A 22927-nucleotide genomic window follows, 5' to 3' on the forward strand; every position below is an offset into this window, starting at 1 on the left:
TACTGGCAATAAGGAAAAAAATCTGTTAGTTCTGGTTTTGCCCCTTTAATTACAGCTGAGATGGATAAAATTACAAAAGCTCTTGCTCTCTGTGCAGCCTGTCTGAAACACATTCCATAATCAAGGGAATGCTAGGAGCACACGTTTTAGGTAGATTACAAGTTGAGCCTTGGAGACTGCCTATTGATCCTTTGAACAAGAACAATATTTAATTTTTTAATAGTTGTTTCCTTATTAAAGAAACTATTCTCCTCTCTCCCCAAATATTGCTTGCAATATATAATCCCAGTTTACTCCATACCAATGTATATTTTAGGGTGAAGTCTCACAAGTCAGTAACTTATTCATACTTTTTGTATTCTAGCTCTCAGAAAATAATTAGAAACACTGTCGTTGGTTTTTAGCATTTCAGAAAATCATTATCAGAGCTTGCTAGCTGGCATTGATTCTTGTTTTCCCATAAGGTCTGAGATGAAGAAAGGTTACTCTGCTAAATGAAGCATGAGCAAAGCAAGGGTGCAATCGCTACTCAATATTAGTAGAACAGAATGCCAGGGCCAGTACTGTGCATCAGTGCCCTGTGTGTGGTTCACTTATGACCTTTACCATCACAAAAGTATGAGGAATCGGATATTACTCTGAATGAGTGATAATGGCACTACCCAGCCATAGAACATTTTGAACGTTGTTCCTGTGCCCTTTAGACACTGCAGAAGCGTTATTCCTGCCTCTCTTCTTTGCTGCTACTTTCCCTTCTGAAACCATTGACCCATGATCCCAATCTCTATTTCTTAATTGGATCATCTTAAAAAATATTTAATTAATATTCCTTTCTTTGCAAAATGGAGATTAGGGATTTGTGGAGATCAGATTATCTTTGGAGTACAAGAAAAGGGTATTACATAAATAGGCAGCCTCCCACTCCTAAAATTTAGTACTTAAATAACCATCAGTCTGCTCTGTGTGTTAGGGAAGCTTATCTAATCATCTGATTGGTGTTTCGTATGAGTGAATGAAAGTGCCCCTACAAAGGAAATCAAAAAAACTAAGGAATGTTTTAGAATGTGGCTAAAAAGCAGTGTCAGAAGTGTTTGGGCTTTTATCTCTGTGCACCTAGTGTGACCTGGCAAGCTACAAACCTGGGGAAAGAAGAAGGGTGTTAATGGGAAGAAGCACAGAGGAAAGAAAAAGGTGGATAAAAGATTGCCCACTCCCAGCAAATCTTTCTCTTGCACAGTAAAGTAGTTAGCTGTTTCTAGTTTGGGCTTTTATTTTGCTGGAGACTATGGAAAAGGCAATTGAAGAAGGTCGACCACCTATCACTAGGTTTCGCTAAGGCTGTCTCAGGGAAGGGAAATAGTGGGGCCATGGTAGGACAGAGAACGTAAGGCTCACTATCACAGGGATACACTCTTGCCACTGGACTATGAGGAGCTGGGACAACTTTAAATGTTATCATTCTTACAGAGAGGACATTTTAATGGACACAGAGAATGTTCTTTCTAGGTTGGTGTTCATTGAAAAAAAAAGGTCCTTAAGAATACAATAAGAAAACCACATGGAGGATGACTAGATTCATTAAGTGCAGTTTAAGGTAGTGTTTGACAGTAATGAATAGTCTGTGGATTAATGAAGAAGAGTGAATGTGAATGTGCTCAGAATCCTTGAGTGCTTTTATGTTGCTCCACTGCCAGCTGAGAAGTGCTGTAAAGGGCCTTGCAAACCAGTCTGCATGGAGAATGTCACTGCTAGAGCCACAGGACTTGGGAACAAAATTCGTCCAGTCTCTTAGAAATTTTGCCTGTTCTTTGAGTTTGTTACCTGAGCTCAAATCTCTACAACTGGCCCTGGATTTTTTAAGTGCCCTGTAAGAAATGTACAAACTCTGATTTTTGCATTTCAGCAATCTAGATTTTCAAAGGAATAGCAAATACTGAAAGCTCCTGTTGATAAACCTGTGGTATGTCTGACACCTGAAATTTCGAGTCATTTACGGGGGTGGGGGGGAAAGCAGCTTTTAACATTTCAACTCCTGCTACTTAAGACAGAAAACAGGGGTGCTAATGCTGATTCTGAATAGACTGACACAACTACACCTGCTGCGCATTCCCCACCATCAGTTATTCTATAAATACTCTGTTGAGACTGAGATATGGCAAATAAAGCCCAGATTTAGCTGCAGGAGCTGGGACTGCTGTCATCGTATTCTGGCCTTACACACCAGATTCGCCACTGCAGTTTCTAAGTACCTTCCAGTTTTGCTTTGAGTGCTGATGGTATGTGGTTGTCTCAACCTTTCTACAGTAAAAATAGACTGCAATAGAGTGTTTCGTGTTGGACCCTTTCTGTAACGCACATTGGCTCACATACGTAAGTACATACACCTCCCTACATTCTGTCATATTTTTGTTGAAGAAAGCAAGTTCAAGGAAATGGTTTTGCATTTCTGCATTTAAGGACTTGTGAGGGTCCTTCTATGAGAGTTTACTCAATAGATTTCTTGAGGAGCAATCGATGACTGACCCATATACATCAGAACTGCAGCATGTGTGATTGCTGAGCTGATGCTGGAAAAGAATCATTGATTTTTGTGAATTAAGAAAAGAGCACAGAGAGAGTAGAGGAAAGCAAGAATAAAGTGTAGGGCACTTGGGAGTGATTCAAACTGATCTGCTGTAAATGTTCCAGCTTTTTGCTCTTAAAGGAGGAGAGAGTGTCAGAGATTTCAGATTTTTTTCAGTCGTCAACAGTCTTCCTTAGCTTCACTAAAATGCACCTCTGTGATCCATCTAGTCTTTGTGTATCGGCACTGGAAATTGTACTTTAGGGCTAGAGGATGTTTTTCCTTTTAGGAGAAGTATAGAAAGATGTCCAGGTGTCATATGACCTCAGCTTAATGAGGCTTAGTGTTCTGAAAATATATTTTGAGTGTCCCAATGTTCTAATTAACTTTATGCTTTCTTGATGAGTCTGAGCATGAGGCACGTAGGTTCTGGGTATAAAAATTAGGGTTACAGAAAAAGAGAGAGAAGGTAAAGAATCAGGTCTACTGACAACTGAATGGACAAAAGAAGAGATTGCTGTACTTACTGTCTGTGGGTTGCAAAGATCTTCTATGAAGGGAACAAAGAAAGATGTGAGAAGCAGGAGAACACGCTTTCTGACCATGAAAAAGTACTTCTGTGAAATGCTGTCTTCTGGTTTGACGGGAGAGAGGCGCATTTAGATCTGTGAATGCATTGCTACGAAAGCATTAAGACTTTGCACGGGGAGAACTGCAAGGTCTGAAGAACTGTGCATTTATTTGCTGATCTGAACCAGCACAGACTTGCTTTTTTTAATGCTTTTTTCCCACTGCTTTGAGTCAGAGAATCACAATGACAACAGAGAAAATTACATGGGCCTCCTATATACAATTTTAAGGTGAATAGGAAAGAAGCTTAGCAAGAGAAAAATCAGTGTGAGATAGTAAGGTACCCTCTTGTTTGTCACTCATGTCATTACTAGAAGATACAGCAGCATCCAAGCAAGATCGATAGCAGTCCTGTGGAGCTGTGGGTTTCAGTAGGTTCAGCTGGCTCTTTACAGTCAAAATCTGTTTTGACATCCTTCCTTCTTGGTTCTTTTAAGTTGCTCCAGAAAAACGTGATTCGTGCTTTGTATTGCCATGACTTCTGAAAAAATATAAAGCTGCATCCAAAACTTTCCAGTTAGAGAAGTGGGAAGCTGCAGAGCACAGATGATAGCAACAGAGCTTAGTGTACCTTCAGGAACAAGCTCACAGTATAGCAGCACTTCCCAGGTTTAAGTACAAGAAATATTTGGGAAGCAAATGCCTTTTTAGGGCATTTAGAGGTACTGTTTTACATGTTGATCCTTTGCTGCCGAAAAATAGCAGCTCATTTTTTGGCTTTCCCACTGTGGGAATCCTAAAGAGGTCTTGTCCTTCACCATCCACCAGTTGTGGAACTGGCTTTAACAAGCTGTGAGGATAGGTAAGGGTTAGCAGATATATACATTTACAAGGACATAAACACATGTAACGTGATCACTTTATCAGGCTAAGATTTAATTCTTTTTTCAACTTTTAAAATGATTTGTGATTCTCTGTTGGGGGGGGGGGGGGATGTGACACTGCTTATTTTATCCACAAATTTTATATATCATGTAGTGTATTTACACATCGGAAAAGTATGCTAACCCCTTGTTGCCAGTGATTTAAGCTGTCAAATAAAAAAGGTATGCTGCTATCTAGCTGAAGAAATGTATTAGCATGCGGAATGTATTAGTAGTACTGCTTCCTCTGGGAGGTTTTAATCAAGCCTCTTGTACTGATTGAGATGCAGTGCTCAGAAGTGTGAAAAATGATTAACAAAATCAAAAATCTAGAGCATTTTTCATGGAAACATTCATCAGTATATCTTATGTAATTACATAGCCAATAAATCAACATAGTGTGTAAGTGCTTCAGTCACAGCATAAATATCTTAATGACTGAAACATCTTCACCCATGAATAATTTATACCTGTATGATACATTTTTCACATCCATGCTTTACTTCAACATGATAAACTGATACTTCTCTGTCAGGGAATGTGTGCTTGATTATTGCCTTCTGATTTCTCTTCCTTGTGTTTATTTTCCACAGTTAGACACACTCCATTTCTTCTCTTCTGGTTCCTCTAATGTAGTTATCTTATTTGTTCATCCTGTCTGGCTTGGTTTGCTTTCCCAGTGTATTTCAACAGGCACCTGGGAAATACCGCTAGAGCATAAGCTGATTATGCATTTCTCAAGTAACTTGGGAAAGGAGCAGACTCTTGAAAGATATACTCATTCTCAACAGATATTTAGTTTCCTCTTCTCAAGACAGTCATTACAGAAAGAAGTTGCAGTAGGCCAGTAACAACTTGGGCTTTGCCATTTTCTGGATCGATGTGAGTTCAAATGTTTGTCTCACAGTACTGATGACATTGTTTGAGTCTTCTTCCCATATGTTTGTGAATGCAAGCTTGTTTGTAGCGCCAGAACCCACTAGAATATTCAAGAAGAAATAATTGTTTTTCAGCACAGGAATGGAAATAGGGAATTCTTCTGTTCTGCTGCGTGTGCTTCTTTGGCTGTATGCAAGTCACTGTGTGCATTATGCCTTACTTAAACACTTCACAAGGCATCTAGAGAAGAGTTTAATTGTGATAACCTCCTCCTTTAGTTACTAGAGAAAGACAGACAGCTACTGAGGGCAGCTCTTCCAACTCTAAAGCTGTTTAGTGCCTGAAGCTGCAAGCAGGAATGCTACGGGGTGGACTCTCTTTTAGGGGATCACACTTTAAAGTTTGGTTCAGATTTGTGAAGCAGCTTATTTTGGTAGTGCCTGTGAAAATTCAGCCTTTAAAAAATCAGTCCCAATTGAGCAGAAACAAAAATTGCTTGCATTTAATGCACACTTCCAAAAATACTTAATTTCCCCTTCACATCCTCAGGTTTCTAACTGGCAAAGAGATAACAGGAATATAAAAACTATTTCAAGTTGGGCACAGGGTAGGGCACGTAAACAAGGAGTTCTAAAATAATTAGCTGATGCTTTACTGATTTTGTATGTTATTTCATCCAAGCACCTTTTTTCACTCAATTTCTATATTCAGTTTACCTACGTTACTCTCTTAACTAGCACCTTAGCTGAGTGTTGGCTAATCAAGCTCTTATTCAATTTCTTGCATCATCATGAGGGCGTATTAGTTTTGAACAGTAATGCACCCTTTCACATTTTGTCTCTTCAGTGTCAGAATTACATTATTGGACTAATTTTCTAGACTTAAGACTGAAGGGAGTTATCTTACATCTGTCTTCTCCTCCATACTTTGAAGCCGAATGCAGTTCTTCTACAGCTTCAATCTCAGGGACTTTGAGAGATGTTGCGGTTGAACCTTTTCTTACCATTCCTACAGCAGGCTCCAGTGAATGTAAATCTCGTCTGTTTGCTAGCAGGACATTTGGTAACTTTGCTCCAGCATAAGTTTTTGTTTTTTCTGTATTCTGATTGTAAGCACCTCCAAAGGCTTCTGATACCCCTCTCTTTGTCTCAGTCTTTTTATGTCCTTAAAGGATGCCTTCTGTATGCCTTCTGTTTACTGTATCTTATTCTTCTGAGATCAGTTAGTGATTGATAGGTATCAGTTAGCAGTTCTCAGGCATTCTACAGAATGTACTTCACCCTTATCACTGCCTGCTTTGTTTTGGCATTTAGAAAGCAGATTGCTGTCTGTTTCTTTGTTCCGTCTAGCACTTGTCTCTCTTTGGCATAGTTCCTCACCACAGACATCAGTCATGACTGTTGCTGCCTCCTGTTTTTCTACTGTCTTTTTTTGGTGTTGGTCATTTACTATGCGTGTGTTGTTACAAGGCATTAATTTATTCAGTGGCAGGATATTGCAGGGATCTTCTGAACCTCCTCACATGCATTTTGCTTTAACTCCTACTATTTATAGCTGTCATGCCTCCTGCGCTTTCACCATTTTCTCCTAAATTGTTCTTTCTTTTTGTGAGGGATTTCTGGTAGACCCTTTCTTTGTCTTCTTCATTGGAATCCCAGGCACAGCTACAGGTTGGGCAGAGAAGAGAGTCAGAGCAGCCCTGCGGAGAAGGACTTGGGGGTGTTGGTCGATGAGAAAATGAACATGAGCCAGCCTCAGTGTGCTCGCAGCCCAGAAAGCCAACTGTATCCTGGGCTGCATCAAAAGGAGCGTGACCAGCAGGTTGAAGGAGGTGATCCTGACCCTCTACTCTGCTCTTGTGAGACCTCACCTGGAGTATTGTGTGCAGTTCTGGTGTCCTCAATATAAAAAGGACATGGAACTGTTGGAACAAGTCCAGAGAAGGGCCACGATGATGATCAGGGGACTGGAGCACCTCGCGTATGAAGACAGGCTGAGAAAGTTGGGGCTGTTCAGCCTGGAGAAGAGAAGGCTGCCTGGAGACCTCATAGCAGCCTTCCAGTATCTGAAGGGGGCCTATAGGAATGCTGGGGAGTGACTCTTTATTAGGAACTGTAGTGATAGGACAAGGGGTAACGGGTTAAAACTTAAACAGGGGAAGTTTAGATTGGATATAAAGAAGAAGTTCTTTACTGTAAGGGTGGTGAGGCACTGGAATGGGTTGCCCAGGGAAGTTGTGAATGCTCCATCCCTGGCAGTGTTCAAGGCCAGGCTGGACAGAGCCTTGGGTGACACGGTTTTTAGTGTGAGGTGTCCCTGCCCATGGCAGGGGGGTTGGAACTGGATGATCTTAAGGTCTTTTCCAACCCTAACTACTCTATGATTCTACAGTTCCATTATCATAGCTGTTGTCCTTAGACCTTTCTCTTCTTTTCTGAAATTTAATTTATCATCCTTCTCTAACCATGCCTGTTTTAAATTCCAGGTGGTTTTTAGCTTCAGTTGTTCCAGAGAGTGGTTCATGGTTCATTAACACATCCTGGTTCCCTAACCTAGTCCATCTCTGATTCTGACAGACTGAGAGCTCCAAGACGTGCCAGATTCACAAACTTCTTCTTGCTTTCATAATTTTCAACACTAAGATCAGATATTTGACACCTAAAATGATGCTGTTCCAGAATTTCTTTAAGTGACATGTTGTCTGGTTAGAGAAATAGAATAGCCATGGAGATTTTGTGGGGGAAACTATGAAAATGGTGTAAGTACTACATAGGTATAATACTGATCTTTTGTTGTCTAATTTTACCAGATTCGGTAGCAACAGCATCTGGACCGCTGCTAGTTGAAGTTGCCAAAACTCCCGGTGCTGCTCTTGGGGTTGCACTAACTACCTCGATGTGCTGCAACAAGCAGGTCATTGTCATAGACAAAATCAAATCTGCAAGTATTGCAGACAGGTGAGTGTGACAGAAGGCTGGCACTGCAAGTCCATACATCCATTTTATTTGTACTTTCATTCAGTTTGGTTTTAAAGAAACCCTTCCCTTTTTTGATAAAATGGACTGAACCAGACGCTCTTAAGGTTGCAGGTCTTAGAATCAGCACTTTGTCCGATTGTTTTTCCATACTGCCGAGTTTAAGGCTTCCAGGACACAAGTTATTTTAGCTCATTCATGTAGTATTCAGTGGCATAAGCCAGCCCCCATGTAATATGTGACTGTCTGCTTGCACTATGCAGCACAGGAGTTTAGAGGTCTGCTCTGACTATTAAATGTAACGCTGTGGCAGAGATCCGCATTTAAAACAATACATAACCCACTGGAAGTAAGCCCACAGTGTGGAACAGCTATTGAGGGAAGTAAATTTTGAGGCTTTGCAACCTTGAGGTGTTCTTTTAGACTAGATCGCTCATTCTTGTGGCACAGTGAAATGGAGCTCCTTAGGTCTGGATTTTTAATTGATCTTGTAGAATACAACTGAGGTATTCCAAAGACTGGCTTCTGTGGTTTGAAGTTATTTTGCTGCAGCTTTTCCACTTCATTTAAATGTTTAAATAAAACCATTTAAACCATTTTAAAAAAATGGTAGATAGTTTTCCCCAGTGGTCTAAAGCTCTGTAATAGAGCTGTGAGATCATTTCTGAGGTGCGTGCGTGTGTATGTGTGTGTGTATGTGTTTATACATATACAGTATATTTCTATATACATATCTCTATCGAAAAATTCCTTAAGTATTACGTTTCAGCAGCAAATTCCTCCTGCATGTCCCCAGTCACCCTACCTTGTAACTTCTCTCTGACAACGGTGCTTTTGGTAGCACCCACTTGTAGCAGTGAGTCTACAGCTCCTCTGTGGGCTTTTCCCTACAGTAGAAACTTTGAGAGTGACGGCCATTGATCCAGGGGTGTTCTCCAGTTCAATGGTGCAGGATGCTTTAATTTTCTCCCTCTGTTTTTTCCCATTTCGCAGGGGGTAACCAATTAAAGGAGCTGTCCACTTGACTGGTACGTCGGGATGCTGACTGCTGTGTTTGCATTTCTCAACTCATCCAGTAGCCAGTCTCTTGAGTGCAGCAAGATTTAGCAGATAGCCCCCTCCCCACCCCACTCCTCAAGTCACCATGCTAGCCCTGGTTTCATTATTTGTTTGACTACTGCATAATTTCATCATCATGTATAGCTTTCGTACTAATAAATGTTTGAACTGTAACTCAGAAAATGATGAACTGGGTGCTTGTGTGAGGGATATGTGACCAAGTTATTTGAGTCTCCTTAAGCTCTTCTCATTTTATTCTGCTGTCATTCACACATATTTTTATAGTCAGCTATCCCATTCCAGTTCTGTGAGTGATGTCTTGGCATCTACTGTATTAACTGAATTGTTTTTAAGGTTTGTACTAATAGATATAAAGTCTGACCAGTGACAATGCCTACAAAGCACAAATCTCTCTCGAAAAAAAGAACGCGTTCATACTTGTCATGACCAGTTTGAAGGCAGTAAAGCTCATTTGCCAAGCAAGGAGTATACCTGATCATACTGAGTTTTTCCCCTTTTATGTAGATGTGGTGCATTACATGTAGGAGACCATATTCTGTCCATTGACGGCACCAGCATGGAGTACTGTACACTGGCAGAAGCAACGCAGTTTTTGGCTAATGCAGCAGATAATGTCAAACTTGAGATCCTTCCTCATCACCAGACACGGCTGGCACTGAAAGGCCCGGAGCACGGTAAGAGGATCTGTAACACCAAAGACTGCTCTTATTGTTTCTGCCTTTCACTTTGGCTGCCCTTGCTGAATGGCCAAGAAAGCTATCATGGCAGTTATGTCTGTAAATGTTGTTTCAGCTCCGCAGGTTATGGTTCTGCAGTTTCTGAGAAGCTCTGAGTTTTCTCGACTTTAATGTACCCTCTGAAATTCCTGTGGATAGAGAGTGAAATGTTTTACTGAGAAGTGGCTCTGCACACTTGTAAATGTACATAAAGACACCTGTTGACTCATTGCTGCAGTCATTGGAGGGGCAACTTCAGTAAATGAATCTCTAAATTGCTTCTTAAATGTAGAGTGGGGGAGGAAGGACCACAGCCAACTTCTTTTCAGTATATCAACTTGTTAGTCTGTTATGAACACTTCATTAGTAACATCTGTTCTCCCCTGAAATACCTGAAAAAAGCCCTGTATTTTCTCTTGTTAATGGCATTATTATTGAAAGCCATCATCTTTCAAGTACTTCTGAGATTGCTTCATGGGCTCATTGTCAGTGCTTATGAAAAAGGTTTGTTTCTAAACAGTTCCCTAGATCCCAGACTTTTCACCGTGATATTTATTTCATACCAACATGCTTGAAGAGAATAGCTTCCCAATTTCAAACCAAATATATATTAAATGTCTTAGCATTTGAAGATGGGGGCTGCCTGTCTTGTCTTCTAAATAATCCATAGAAAGTGGTTAATTCATGGTATACGTAAGTTCAGTCTAACGTATTGCACGTTGGTGGCAGTCAAAGAAATAACAAGGGTTACCAACAGACAAATACGTACCTGTGTTGCAGTATGAACCAGTGGTACCATCTTCTGAGGCTGTGTTACTGTGCTTCTGCCTTCATTAGACCAAGACAAGATTTCTGAGGCCTAGACATGTCAATGATGGTAAATATTCTTGGACATCTATCTAAGATCCAGGCTGTCCCTGGATAAGTGACACTCTGGTCAGTTTGTCAGAGTGGTAAATGTCGAACTAGTAGCTGGGGAGATACTCATTTCCCCTTGGACCAGGGTGAACAGAAAATAGCCCCTGTTCTTCCATTATTCAGCACTTCTTTCCCCTTTCTACTTAAGCCAGTTAGAGGGGCAAAGGAGCAGAGAGTGGTACTGCAGCAGCAGAATGAGATGGAGACCAAATTTTGCAATGTATTTCTATTCTTTTCAGTTATGACAGCATGTTGCAAATGGGTTTTTTTTAAGTGAAGATGTCACACAATCAGTTTCTGGCTGGTTAAAGAACCTTTGAAGAGTGTTGGTTTTGGGAAGATAAGTCTCAGGGCCAAAGATTTATGTAGGTGATTGTGTAACTTGAAGCAATTATTTCTTAACCAACATTTAAAACAAAATGATGCCATTGATGTTCTAGTCACCTTGACCCAGTGTAGATGCTTAGAAAAAGTAATGTTCTTGCCATACCAGGGTTAGGAACTGATCATTAAAAAATCCTATCAGGGGGATCTGCAAGGAGCATCTTTTGGGAACAAATCCAATTAAGTTGCTTTCTTAAGTAAGGCAGACTAACTGTGATGTTTACAGCCCTTCCCAGCCCCTCACCAGGTAGTAATACTCCAGTATCACAACCAACTCAAGGTGTAACATGCATTATGGAAGCAAGTACCCTCTTGGAAGCAACCTTTCATCAGGTGTGGTGTGTGGCCTAGGTGCTGCAGAGTTTGCAAAGCTCCTTTTATGTATCTGGGCTAAGCTGAATCCTTAGGGCTGTATCTGTTAAGCTCAGTTATTGGTCTTAGGGGAACATGTTAGGAATTTTAAAAGGGCAGGAAATTTAGCATATAAAATAAATTGAAATTTTAGCCCTAAAATAAAATGGAGAGCACTATAAAAGATCAGATTTTTTTTTTCATATTTTTTTTTTTCCTTTATACCGTGCTGCTAACATTCATTTCTCTTGCTGCCCCATTAGTTTTATGTTCACTGTACACAGCCCTGGGTTGGAATAGCTCAAATTACCACTGAATTACTACAGTTACACACGATAGGATTTTCTTTTACAGAACTTTTGTTGAATTGGGATTATTCTTGTTCAAGCTGAGCAAACCAAATCTGTGTGCCTCCCCGCTTGGGAGGACATTTTTATCTCAACTCTCAGTGTGAAAATAAAACATTAAAAAAAAGAAAAAAAAATCAAAGACTGGCAGATAATTTCCTGCTGGAAGCAGTCTTTTTAATTAAGCAAAGCTCACAGCAACCTGAAAATAATGAAAATCCACCTAGCCATGTCGTTCTTATTAGATTTTCATTTTTACACCGTAGTTAAAAGTTTGGAAATTTTGCTGTCTGTGTGTGTAATCAAATAGACAGTTTCATCTGAGAAGATACATAAGTCTGTAAGACACCTATGGCTATATCCGGCTACTGCTGCTGTTTCTGGGACTCTCGCTGACATGAGATTTTCCAAAGTCTCTGAGGTCACTGGCGATTGAGCCCATGGGTGAGGCACCCCAAGGCGCGGGCTGGCAGGTACTGGCATCCCACCCAACCCTTGCCTTTGGTATCTGTTGAGGGCAGGAAAACAAATGGATTCTTTTGATTCAAACACATCAGGGCACGGAGGGGGTGCTCTGAGACAGACCCAGGGCACCCTGATGAAAGACACAGGAGCATGACTGGGAGTGCCAGGGCCTCCAGAGTGCCAATCTCCCCACAAGGCTGTGGGGATATGATGGGCCCCTGTACTCTCCTTTTCCTCTCCCTTCCCTGGTGTGTACTCCTCCCCACAGTGACAGACGTTGCTTTTGAGTCAGAGGAGGGTTAATATTTTCAGACAATTAGCAGATCATTACTCATGTAAATATGAAGTGAAATGAAAGAGTAGCTTTTCTTCTGATACTGCACAGTGCTGTGGTGACTACGATTTTCCCACACAAGGAACACAAGGTGTGGGTCCAACCTAAACAGTCAAGATTTTTGGCTACTGTTATATGTGTCTGCAGCCATTATAGTTGGAGCAGGTAGCATAGAAAAGCAGTACAGCTCATGGACCAAAGACTACGTGTGGTTTCACTGTATGGGTGAACCCCTCAGTCATCTGAGTGAATAGTTTATAGTGTTCCTATGTAGTTCAGCAAGCACATGGTGATGCTAAATTTCATGATAAATAGACTGTATTTAATGAGGGGTGACTTAAGTCATTTTCCTTTAATATTTGACACATCAACTGAGATGCTTCCCATTCTCTTGGTAAATATTGGCCTTCATTTTTGGCATGTCCCAGGCTGCCCATGCTTAGAATCAGCGTTAAATATGGTTTCAAATTTCATCCAGAAAAGGGTCATTTTAAAGATTTAAAGATCAAGTTGACAAAAAAAAAACACAATAAATTGCACATCCACCTAATCAATAAGAACTCTTTTCTTTATTAACCAGGCTTCAGGATACAGGTTTTCAGCTGCTGGTCCAGGGAAGTCGTTTACTGCACAGAGTAGCATAATGCCAACAATAGATGGTGGCAGAATTAAAATGTCAATGCAGTAAATTGAAATGACTGGCAAGTAAACATCTCCATTCCAGGTAGTGCTATTTATAGTATCTGTTGGTCTTTTTAGCAGATGAATGCAAGGAGAGACTTACTAACCTTCAGTTAGTGATCAGATGTAATACCTTAGTATTTTCTAAGGAATTCTGCAATCTTAGCTCCTAAAGCCAGAGTGAGATTAGAAATTGATTCAGTACTAATCTTTTTAAAAATAAATACAAGACCAAAAAAAAAAAAAAAATCAGAAGCATTTATTCTGAGAAAAAAGAAATACTATTTCTGTTCCTCAGCTTAGCACCCCCTGGTGAGAAGACAAGACCAGGTTATTTATTATTTGATTTTCATTTCAATTTCCATTTTTGACTTCTTTTTTTGTTTGTGCAGTTCAGTTACTTTTCCCTCTTCTCTGGTCCTTTTGTTTTCTGATTTTCCATCATCCCTTCATGTGGGCAGTGAAGTTTCAAAGAAGCAACAGGCAACTTACCTGGGATTCGTGTGCCAGCAGCCACAGCAGCCTCCTCACCTACCACCATTATAACACCTACCACCCTGACAATTGCAGGATGCCAGCCTTGAAATTCCAGAAAGCATCTCCTCAAAAAAGCCTTCGTAATGTTCCACACTTTTTCCTGCTGACATAGTCTCTCCTCCTCCTCTTCTTCCTCTTCCTCCCTCCCCTCTTCTTTCACTCATAATTTTCCCATTTCAGGCACTAAAACCTTTTCAGTTTTATGAATGCTACACTTTTTCATAGCCATGCCAAGGTTATTTCTGACATTTTATGCCTTTTCTTTCTGTAACAAGGCAACTTTTGTGGACAGAAAAAGGCTTGAAAATTCTGAATGAATCAGCTCTTGCTATATGAGTAGACCGTTAGATTTGAGTAGTGCAAATAAAGCACAATTTCTGCATGCGAAGCATTGCTTAAAAATACTTTGTCAGAAATCACCTTCTACAAAAAGGCATTTCTAAAATCAGTGTATCTAGACATATTGATCTGCATTGGTTCATGGATATGTGTTGAAAAATTTAGTTTAACATTCTTTGCCTAAAATAAGCTGTATCCAATGAATGTACTTTTGGTATCTACATTATCTTTGTTAGCTTCCAGCAGGTATTTTCAGGAAATGCTGGCTATACTGTTACCTAGGGTCACCTATGTGGTTTAATGTCTTTGTTATCTGAAATGCACAAACCATTCCTGTGCATCATACACGTTGTTTGATTCATTGATGAGTTATAGGCATGTGCCACGCTCTTCTATGAAGAATGAGTGCTGTGTGCCAAGTGTCTGATTTCTTACAGCAGCTTTGGTGTCTTCGTCCTTCTCTCCTACCTCCATGAGTGCATACAGCCTGAGTTCCCTGAACATGGGGACCTTACCTCGCAGCCTCTACTCCACCAGCCCGCGTGGGACAATGATGAGGCGGAGGATGAAAAAGAAGGACTTCAAAAGCTCCTGTAGGTGGTAACAGCATTTGCTCCAAATGTGCAGTGAATGGGTGGAGGAGGGGGAAGATACAGGAAAAAGGTACAAAGTACCTTAATTAATACGTATCTACTAGGCAGAAGAGAAATAATTGGAGTTTCTGTTAGATGTAGGGAAGCATCAGCATACAAATATTTGTCCAAGCTAAAATGAGATGAAATGCAGTTTAACTGTCTAATCTGAAACATGTAAAGCAATGTTTTCTTCAGACAATTGTGGAAGAGTTTATTATACCATTACTTATTTTTAAATACCTTTATTTTTAAATACCTTTATTTTTAAATACCTTTTTCAGCTCTTCCCGTTTCCACCAGAGATTAGAATTCATAGCTGAATAGTTCAAAACAGATTGCTGGTAAGCTCAACCAACTATCATATGACAGAAGGAGAAAAGCTTGCCACAGTACCTCCTAAGTAGTTTTAATGTTTGTATCTACATCGTAACCTGTATGGTCAATTTTGTGAAGAAGAGCAACAAATAACAGTGAAGACTAAATAGCCTTGTTTCTGACGACTCTCTGGGGTTCAAAGCATGGATTTCCCAAGAGTCAGTAATTTCCCAAGTCAGCGTTGGATATATTTCAGGCTGTTCCACTTTGCATATTGCCAAGTATTCACTGAGCCAGAGGAATATGGCTGTATGAGCACATTGTTTCCCAGACTCTGTGTAAGTGCTGCCTCTCCTTTTGGCTTGTACATCTTTGTGTGATCCTCAGCAGCTCAGTTCCTCCAGAGCAGGGAGCTGAGAACTGCTCTCTAAATGATCTGTTCCAGCTAATTAATGCTTACAGGTCCACTCTGGAAAAACTGAGCTGCTGTGCATTACAGCACTGCTGCCCTGTATTAAATATTTCCCATGGTGATAGTAAAACCAGAGAAAACCAGTAGCCTCCATCTAAGGCCTGTCACTGTGGAGTTCTGAGGAAACACTTGAAACTGAGGTTTTGCTTTCTTGCAGTTTTTTGTTGCTTGCTTGTTCTTATTTCATTTGTAAAGCAAATATTTTTACATAATGTTTGCCCGTAAGTGCGTTTTTTATTTTTACTCTGATCAGCCATTTTTCACAACTCATTTATTGACATGTTAGCTTCCAATACATTGTTTTGCGTCATGGGGAGATAGCGTGTCCATCCATGGCGTGTCATCAGGAGGGGTCCAGCTCTTACATGTCCTCATGTGCACATGAGAAACAGTAGTAATGTTACTCTAATAGTAATTTATTTTAATGGTAAAATAATGCTGGATGCAAAAAAAAAATAGCTCTTCAGTTGTGTTCTATTGTAGCTGTTCAATCCAACAGAGGACTGTTAATCCTGAAAGCTAATCCTATTATGAATCTTGGAGACAGCCTTTACTTGTGGTGGTGTATTTTTAAGACATTCTTCCTTCAAGGGAGCCATGCCCTGCAGTTTGGTATCCTGCAAAGAAAGGCTCAAAACAAGGCCAATGACATTAGATTTAAGTGGGACAGTCACATAAGCACTGAAGCCCACCTGAAAGATTCCTCAAGTCAGAAGGCCCTGGGGATGACAGGCTGCTATGATTAAATAAATCTCTAGCTAGGAGGAATTAGGATGAGGCTTTGTTATGGGGTTGTATATTATGTATTTGTGTTGTGAAGTCTGGATGTAGAGCATTAGAAAATACGCAGAACTGGCCCTATCACTGAGTCTGTGTCTCACCTCAAGCAGTGACTACATCATGATCCCTGAATCAGAGCTGGCTTTAGAGGCACTTACTGGCCAGCCAGGCTTGCTCGCCGTCTCCATGAGCTTGCCTTTTAGCCCATGCAGAGTTCCTTACTCCAATTTCTAGACTTTTAACCATACTTGTAACTACAGTAACAGCCAACTTAAAGAGACCTGCACTGCACTGAATGTGCTAGAAGTGACTGTAATAGAGAATAATTGGTCCTAAACTGTACCCTTCCACCAGCCATCAACAGGATTTGGAAGACCTTGCCCCTCTCCCTTTGTGGGAAACTCATAAGAACTAGTTAGCATTGACTGCTGTCCTTTTCCTAGAAGAGGAAGAGCACACTCAGTTTTAGTGGGATTTTTTATTATTTAATCCTCTTGGATAACTTCAGGGTTTTATTAATGTAACTTCTAATAAATCTTTTAAGATGTCATTTGGGAAGAAAAGGATGTATTGGTGAAGGGTGCTATAAAGTTTATGTTTCAAGTGATTTAGGCAAACCTGCATAATTTCCTGTGATCATGCTAAACTTCATGATAATGAAGTGTGATGATACAGCAGGGTCCGAGAGTTTTATAGCCATGATTTCACAATCATTGCATTAGTTAAACAGATCTTTCCAAACACGTGGCTGTAAAAGTCAAAGGCTTGCCCTGCTCTCACGTGCTTTGTTTATGCCACTTGTTTTCCTCTGCCTTCTTGTTTTTATTTTGTTTTCATTTGTTTTAAAGTATGGTATTCATTCAGGAAACTCTCTAGATCATTATTTAGTTAAAGTTTAAATCCTGAAGTTCACTGTTATAGGCCCATATTAGTACTTGAAAGTGAGACACAATTTTATGCCAACTTTACATGATGCTTACTAGATACCACCATATCTGGTAGAAATTAGAGAGGACCATAGATGCACATGGATGCTGTTTTCTCAGTACATCCAAATTAGCTGCTGCCAGGAGGAACCATGACCATTTTGCAATTTCTTGAGCGTTAGAGCGGGAGACTGCAGGCATAATAATCCACGTATGTACCTTTAAATACATCCTGCTCTGTTTCTCGTATGGCTGCAGGAATAAAAGTAACAAGTACGTAGTCTTCACATTCAAGATTATTATTTACGTCACTGCAGAGCGTTTAGTAAACCAGACCCCAGGAGTGTTCCTAAGAGTGGGATGAAAACTATAGAAATATGCTGAAATGTACCCCTAGTAGTAGCAAGCCGGGTTCACTACAACTGCATGTACATCCATGCTCCTTTTTAAACCGTTAAGGCTACTTCCTGGCCTATAAAGCTTCGAATCCATCAAACAGCAAAAAGAAATGGCAGTGTTTGTTGCTGCAGTTATTGTTGCTACAAATCCCAACGTGCCCTTAAATCATGGATTTGGGCACTTGCGGCATTTTATAGAGGCTTAGCAGATAGCTGTTGTTACATGACTTGAAAACATATTTCCATCTCTGCTCTTTTTTATTTCTGGTCCATTTTCTTTGGGAGTGGGAGGAGTTCCTAATTGTCACTTTCAAGTGTCCACATCATCAAAATGCTTATTGGGGTGAGTTTTAAATCCCACAAATATTAACTGAATTTCCCAATGTGAATGAAAAACTTAGCTGTGCTGAAAGCTGAAATAAATGTTTTGAGACCTTTAGGCTCCCTAGTAGGGCATTAGAAAAAGAGTGAGAAAGTTACAGAGCCTGCTGCACAGGAGGAATGGAAGCACAAGTTGTGGGAAACAAAGACACAGCTAGCAAGTAATTCTTGTATGCCCTCAAAGAAGGGGAAAATGGAACTTTTTTGAGCTTGGATGCCCTAAATTTAGACATTTCTAGAAGTTGTGTTAGGTGATCTGATATTATATAAACTCTGAATTTATCTGGTTTAGGCATATTTTAACCTTTGCAGCAGTGAGGACTGGAGAAGCTCATTTCTTCAATGCAGTGAATGCAAAAGCTGGTGGCCATTTCTAAAAACAAATTAGTACTTGCATTTGGATGTGACCATGTCTGAGTGCAGATAAAAGAAACAGTAAGAAAGAAGCTATTGAGTACCTAAAATAATACACAATCCTTAGGAAAATTAAAATTCAAGTAAGTGAGAATTCGCAGTAATTTAGAAAAGGTGATTTCAGAGTTGAAAGGAGCTTTGCTGGGAGAAAACAAATTAATGAGGAGTTTGACAAGTGAAACTTTTGGAGCAGAATGTCATTGCCAACTGTGCCACATAAATCAGGTTTTATTTCAGAGCAAAAGGCTAATACTTGTAGCCCCAGAGTGTGGAAAATACTTATACAACTTCCGGCATCTTTGCACGGCTGTGCTGGTATTATCTGTAGTATGGAAACAGCAACTAATTTTTTCCCACATCCAGGAAAAAAAATCCACAGTTAAACAATCTCTCAAATAAACCTTGAACTTTTATCTAATTCTTAGTAGCTCCTGCAGGCAGAAACAGATCTTGAAGGAAGTTAGAGATGGAGAGGCAATGGTGTAGATCTGTAACACGAAAGCATTCAGATTCCTCAGCATTGGAGGACTGACATTACTGGTCTGAACAGGAATTGAAAAAACCTAGCTTTCTGTGTATGACATAATGGAAGGCAGTAGTTCGTCACTGAGAGAATTCGAACAATGATGCAAGACATATAGGCAGAGATCAAAGAACTGAAGGTGCAGTCTCCTCATTTCATAGGTAATTGCACTGAATCCCAATGTTGGTTTTGTCTTGATTTGCTCTTTAAGGCAGCCCATTCAGAACAATAGAAGGAGTGAATCGGGAGTACAGAAGTAGCTGCCTGTGTTTCTTACAGAAGTGTCCCCCAGGTCCTTTGAGAGAACCCAAAGAACCTTTTTTTCTCCCAATCTCTTGAGATATACTGGTTGCTAAAACAGAGGGGTTTGTTCAACTTACACTACCCAATTAGCCTGGCAAATTGCTGACATGTAGCAAACATATACAGTGTGGCAGGAGGGCATCCTTATTTGTTGCAAACAAGCCTGGGCCATGTGCTTTGCTGCTAACAACAGAGCATTGCTGTGCAATGTTCAAAAGAGCTCGTGCGAATCAGCCTGAATAACAGCTGTGCTTGCGCTTCCAATTCCCTTAGCTCCTGTGAAAATTCTGCTTATCCACGCCTCAAACCTAGTGCAAACAGAATTCAGGGATGTTCTGAGATTTTGGGGGTGGGAGTGTCAAACACATCTATTTTACTCTTTTTGCATTCTAACATACAACCAGATGTTTTCTATTCTTTTCTGTGTCATAACTGTTGATGCATAATTTATGAACCTTAGCCTAAGTTGACTTTAAAAGAGATGTTTCATTGACTAGGTTTGTTGTACAGATCAATTTGCTCAAAGAGCAATGAAATTTCTGCTGTGTATGAATGTCTCTCCTCCTGGTCTGCTCTGTTTTGTAGTGTCTTTAGCCTCTAGCACTGTTGGTTTGGCTGGGCAGGTTGTCCACACAGAAACCACAGAAGTAGTGCTGACAGCTGACCCCATGGTGGGGTTTGGGATACAGCTCCAGGGTAGCGTGTTTGCTACTGAGACCTTGACCTCTCCACCTCTCATTTCCTATATTGAGTCTGACAGTCCGGCGGAAAGGTGAGCTTCTTTCAGTTGGCTGCTAAGTACATTCTGGTGAGCATTCCTTGGGGTACTTTGGGCTTGTTGCTTTCAATTTGTGACAGATTGCAGGGCCTTGCTCAATGCAAGTGTGGCAAATAATAAGCTGTGTGTTCTGACAAGGGTATTTCATATGCTTGATCAGCTGTAAGAAGAATGACAAGCACCAGTGGTTTTGTCATCCAGAGTCCTCTGGCAGGAGACTGGAAGCTATATTCAGGCAAAAGGGAGGGGAAGAGGGAAATGGGAAACATTGGAAATCAAAATAGTGGTAATTTATTGTGCCATGGGGGAGGGCAAGTCCAGCTCTATTCAGTTCGGGTACAAAACCAAATCTTAAGGAATGCAAGAGTTTTGACTTACTAATGATTTCATTGCAGCATTTCAGTTGCATTTTCATGCTTATATATGCCTTCAGTCATGGCATGAGGACAATAGTAGTTGCATAGGCAAGTACTAGCCATTATTGCAGAGCTACACCACCTGTAGCCCAGTGTCAGATGCAGAGGTGATGTCCATGGGTGGGATGGAGGCCTGAGGGCCATGCCTGTCTTCCTGAGCCCCAGCACCTAATGAGCACAACCCATGTTGGGAGAGCTTGATGGTGTCTTGGTGCAAAGGAGCAGCAGCAGCTTCTGTCCTGCTTTGTGCCCAGGTAGACTGTTGGGCTGCTATGCCACACTTACCCTTCAAGGTTAGGTTGAATGTGTTTGAGCAGATGCTTTGTATCAGAAATAGTTCTGCCAGCAAGACTGGGAAAGTGATTGTCCCCCCGTACTCGGCACTGGTGAGGTCACAGCTCAAACACTGTGTTCAGTTTTCGACGCCTTACTGCAAGAAAGACATTGAGGCACTGGAGTGTGTCCAGAGAAGGACAATGAAGCTGATGAAGGGTCTAGAGAACAAGTCTGATGATGGGTGGCTCAGGGAACTGGGGTTTTCTAGCCTTCAGTGTTCATTCACCAAACTAGTTGTCAGGCTCTGGGACAGGCTGCCCAGGGAACTGGCTGAGTCACCATCCCTGGCAGTATTTAAAAGACATGTAAATGTGGGACTAAGGGACATGGTTTGGTGGTGGACTTAGCAGCATTAGGTTAGTGGTTGGAATTGATAATCTTAGAGGTCTTTACAACCTAAACAATTCTATGATTCGATGATAATGCTGGTTCTGGTAACGTGCACATCTGGTTGTTTTGTATCACTGTGTATCAAGGTGTGGGGTGCTGCAAATAGGAGACAGAATAGTGGCAATAAACGGTATCCCAACAGAAGACAGCACTTTTGATGAGGCCAATCAACTGCTCAGAGACTCTTCTATCACCAACAAGGTCACTTTGGAAGTAGAATTTGATGTTGCAGGTATGAATGTACTGTTATTCTGTCTTGCAAGAAAAGTGAATGAATAAATCCCAAGCACATTGTGAGTGTTCGGCATCCAAGGTGGAGACTTTCTTCTCACATATACAGCATTCCATTTCAACTGACCCATTTGAAACATGTATCTTTTTGTACAGCTTTCTCATTTCACGTAGAGAAAGCCCTGCAGCGTGCTTCAGAACACAAACAGAAATGACAAGACCTATAGTAAGATCTGGTGACAGTCCCTCCTCTGAGTTATTTCCAAACATTTTTCTGCCCTGAGATAGCAATATTCTGCTGAGCAGAGACAAATCCTCTACAGGGCAGCTAATGAAATGTTTTATTAGACAGAAAAGTATTATAAAAGAGTGGATAAGCAGAAAACTGAAGAATTTCACTTACGATATCTCACACCAACAATCTAAATAAAATAATAGAAACTGAATTAATAAAAGCCACAAAAAATCATTGTTAATGTTGCTGGTGAGTCTTTATTATTACCAGTGTCTTTTCTTTGTTCTGTAATGTGTTTAAGCATACAGCATACACCTCTAAATTCACAGATTGTGTAAATCAAACAAGTAGACATCATGTATGCGCACTGTTCCACTATGTAAATAGTAAAAGCTTCTGTGCCTCTTGTGCTCACCTGGCAGTAGCTCCTTTGAAGTCATGACGTTGGATGTGCTGTATTTTGCATAGTGTGATTGTAGTTAATGCTGTTATAAATCATGAGGTCAAAATCGGGCTAAAGGTTCCTAGAGGAATTCTGTATAATCTTTTAGCATGCACACATCTAGTCTAATGTTAAAAACCCAACAAATACAATATGTACATTCTTATGCATAGGGAATTAAGTATTAAAAAGTAAGAAAATCAAATCATTAAAGTCATTTAAATACACCTGACATCCTGTGTGTATTTCAGTGCCTGGACTTGTTTGTGCTGCTCCCATTGGCTCCATGTCAGCAAACTCACACTCATGGTTAAACTCCTCTACCACATGTATGTTTATATGTTTCCATGGCTGTAATTTCAGTTGCTCCTTTTCAGGTAAAAGTTCAAACTTTTGCTGGCAGTGATGCCAAAAGTCAGGATTCAGATACAGTGCTGCAGATATTCAAGGTGTTTTTGCCTCAGTTAGCTCAAGCTGCTTCTCCATTAGTGATGTTTTGAGTCCTCTTCTTGCCAGTAGATGTAAAATCCATGCAGTTACCTTAGCAGACAGTTAAAAATATGTTACACCTGCAGCCACAAAGACCTGAAACTCTTTAAGACTTGATCTGCTGCCTGTCCTTTTAATTGGAAGTTATCTGCCAGCACTAAAATTTCCTCATAATGCTCACAGAACTTGCATATGAGCTGAAAACCTGCAGTCTCAGCAAGCTGCTGGCCCATGCAATCTCCATAAATTGACTTAAACCTCAAAAAAAAGGAGTTACTATGAAATTACTAATAGTGGTATAAATCACACTTTGTGTCCTCCTTCCTTCACTTCAGCACCTGTGTTTCATCTGTGGCTTGTGATGCCGATGTGTTTCATCAATTTACATGTGTAGTCCCAAG

General features: G+C 40.5%; 1 protein-coding gene across 17 annotated transcripts in view; it reads left to right on the forward strand.

The window, feature by feature from the left end:
• Positions 1-22927, forward strand: part of GRIP1 (glutamate receptor interacting protein 1) — a 366320-nt gene that overhangs the window by 307027 nt on the left and 36366 nt on the right. For 11 of the 17 annotated variants that reach the window (XM_061467161.1, XM_061467157.1, XM_061467163.1 and 8 more), the window contains 5 exons: positions 7745-7892; positions 9495-9664; positions 14500-14655; positions 19795-19981; positions 21216-21361. In XM_061467161.1, the coding sequence (XP_061323145.1) occupies positions 7745-7892; positions 9495-9664; positions 14500-14655; positions 19795-19981; positions 21216-21361 (807 nt within the window). Of the gene's footprint in view, positions 1-7744; positions 7893-9494; positions 9665-13647; positions 13804-14499; positions 14656-19794; positions 19982-21215; positions 21362-22927 lie in introns of all 17 variants that reach the window. The other 6 variants (XM_061467166.1, XM_061467167.1, XM_061467171.1 and 3 more) reach the window with 5 other exon arrangements.

This window comes from Pezoporus flaviventris, unplaced genomic scaffold (genome assembly GCF_033815535.1).
Source record: "Pezoporus flaviventris isolate CSIRO_AGI_PZ_B2104156 unplaced genomic scaffold, CSIRO_AGI_Pfla_v1 ptg000045l, whole genome shotgun sequence".
NCBI lineage: Eukaryota > Metazoa > Chordata > Aves > Psittaciformes > Psittacidae > Pezoporus > Pezoporus flaviventris.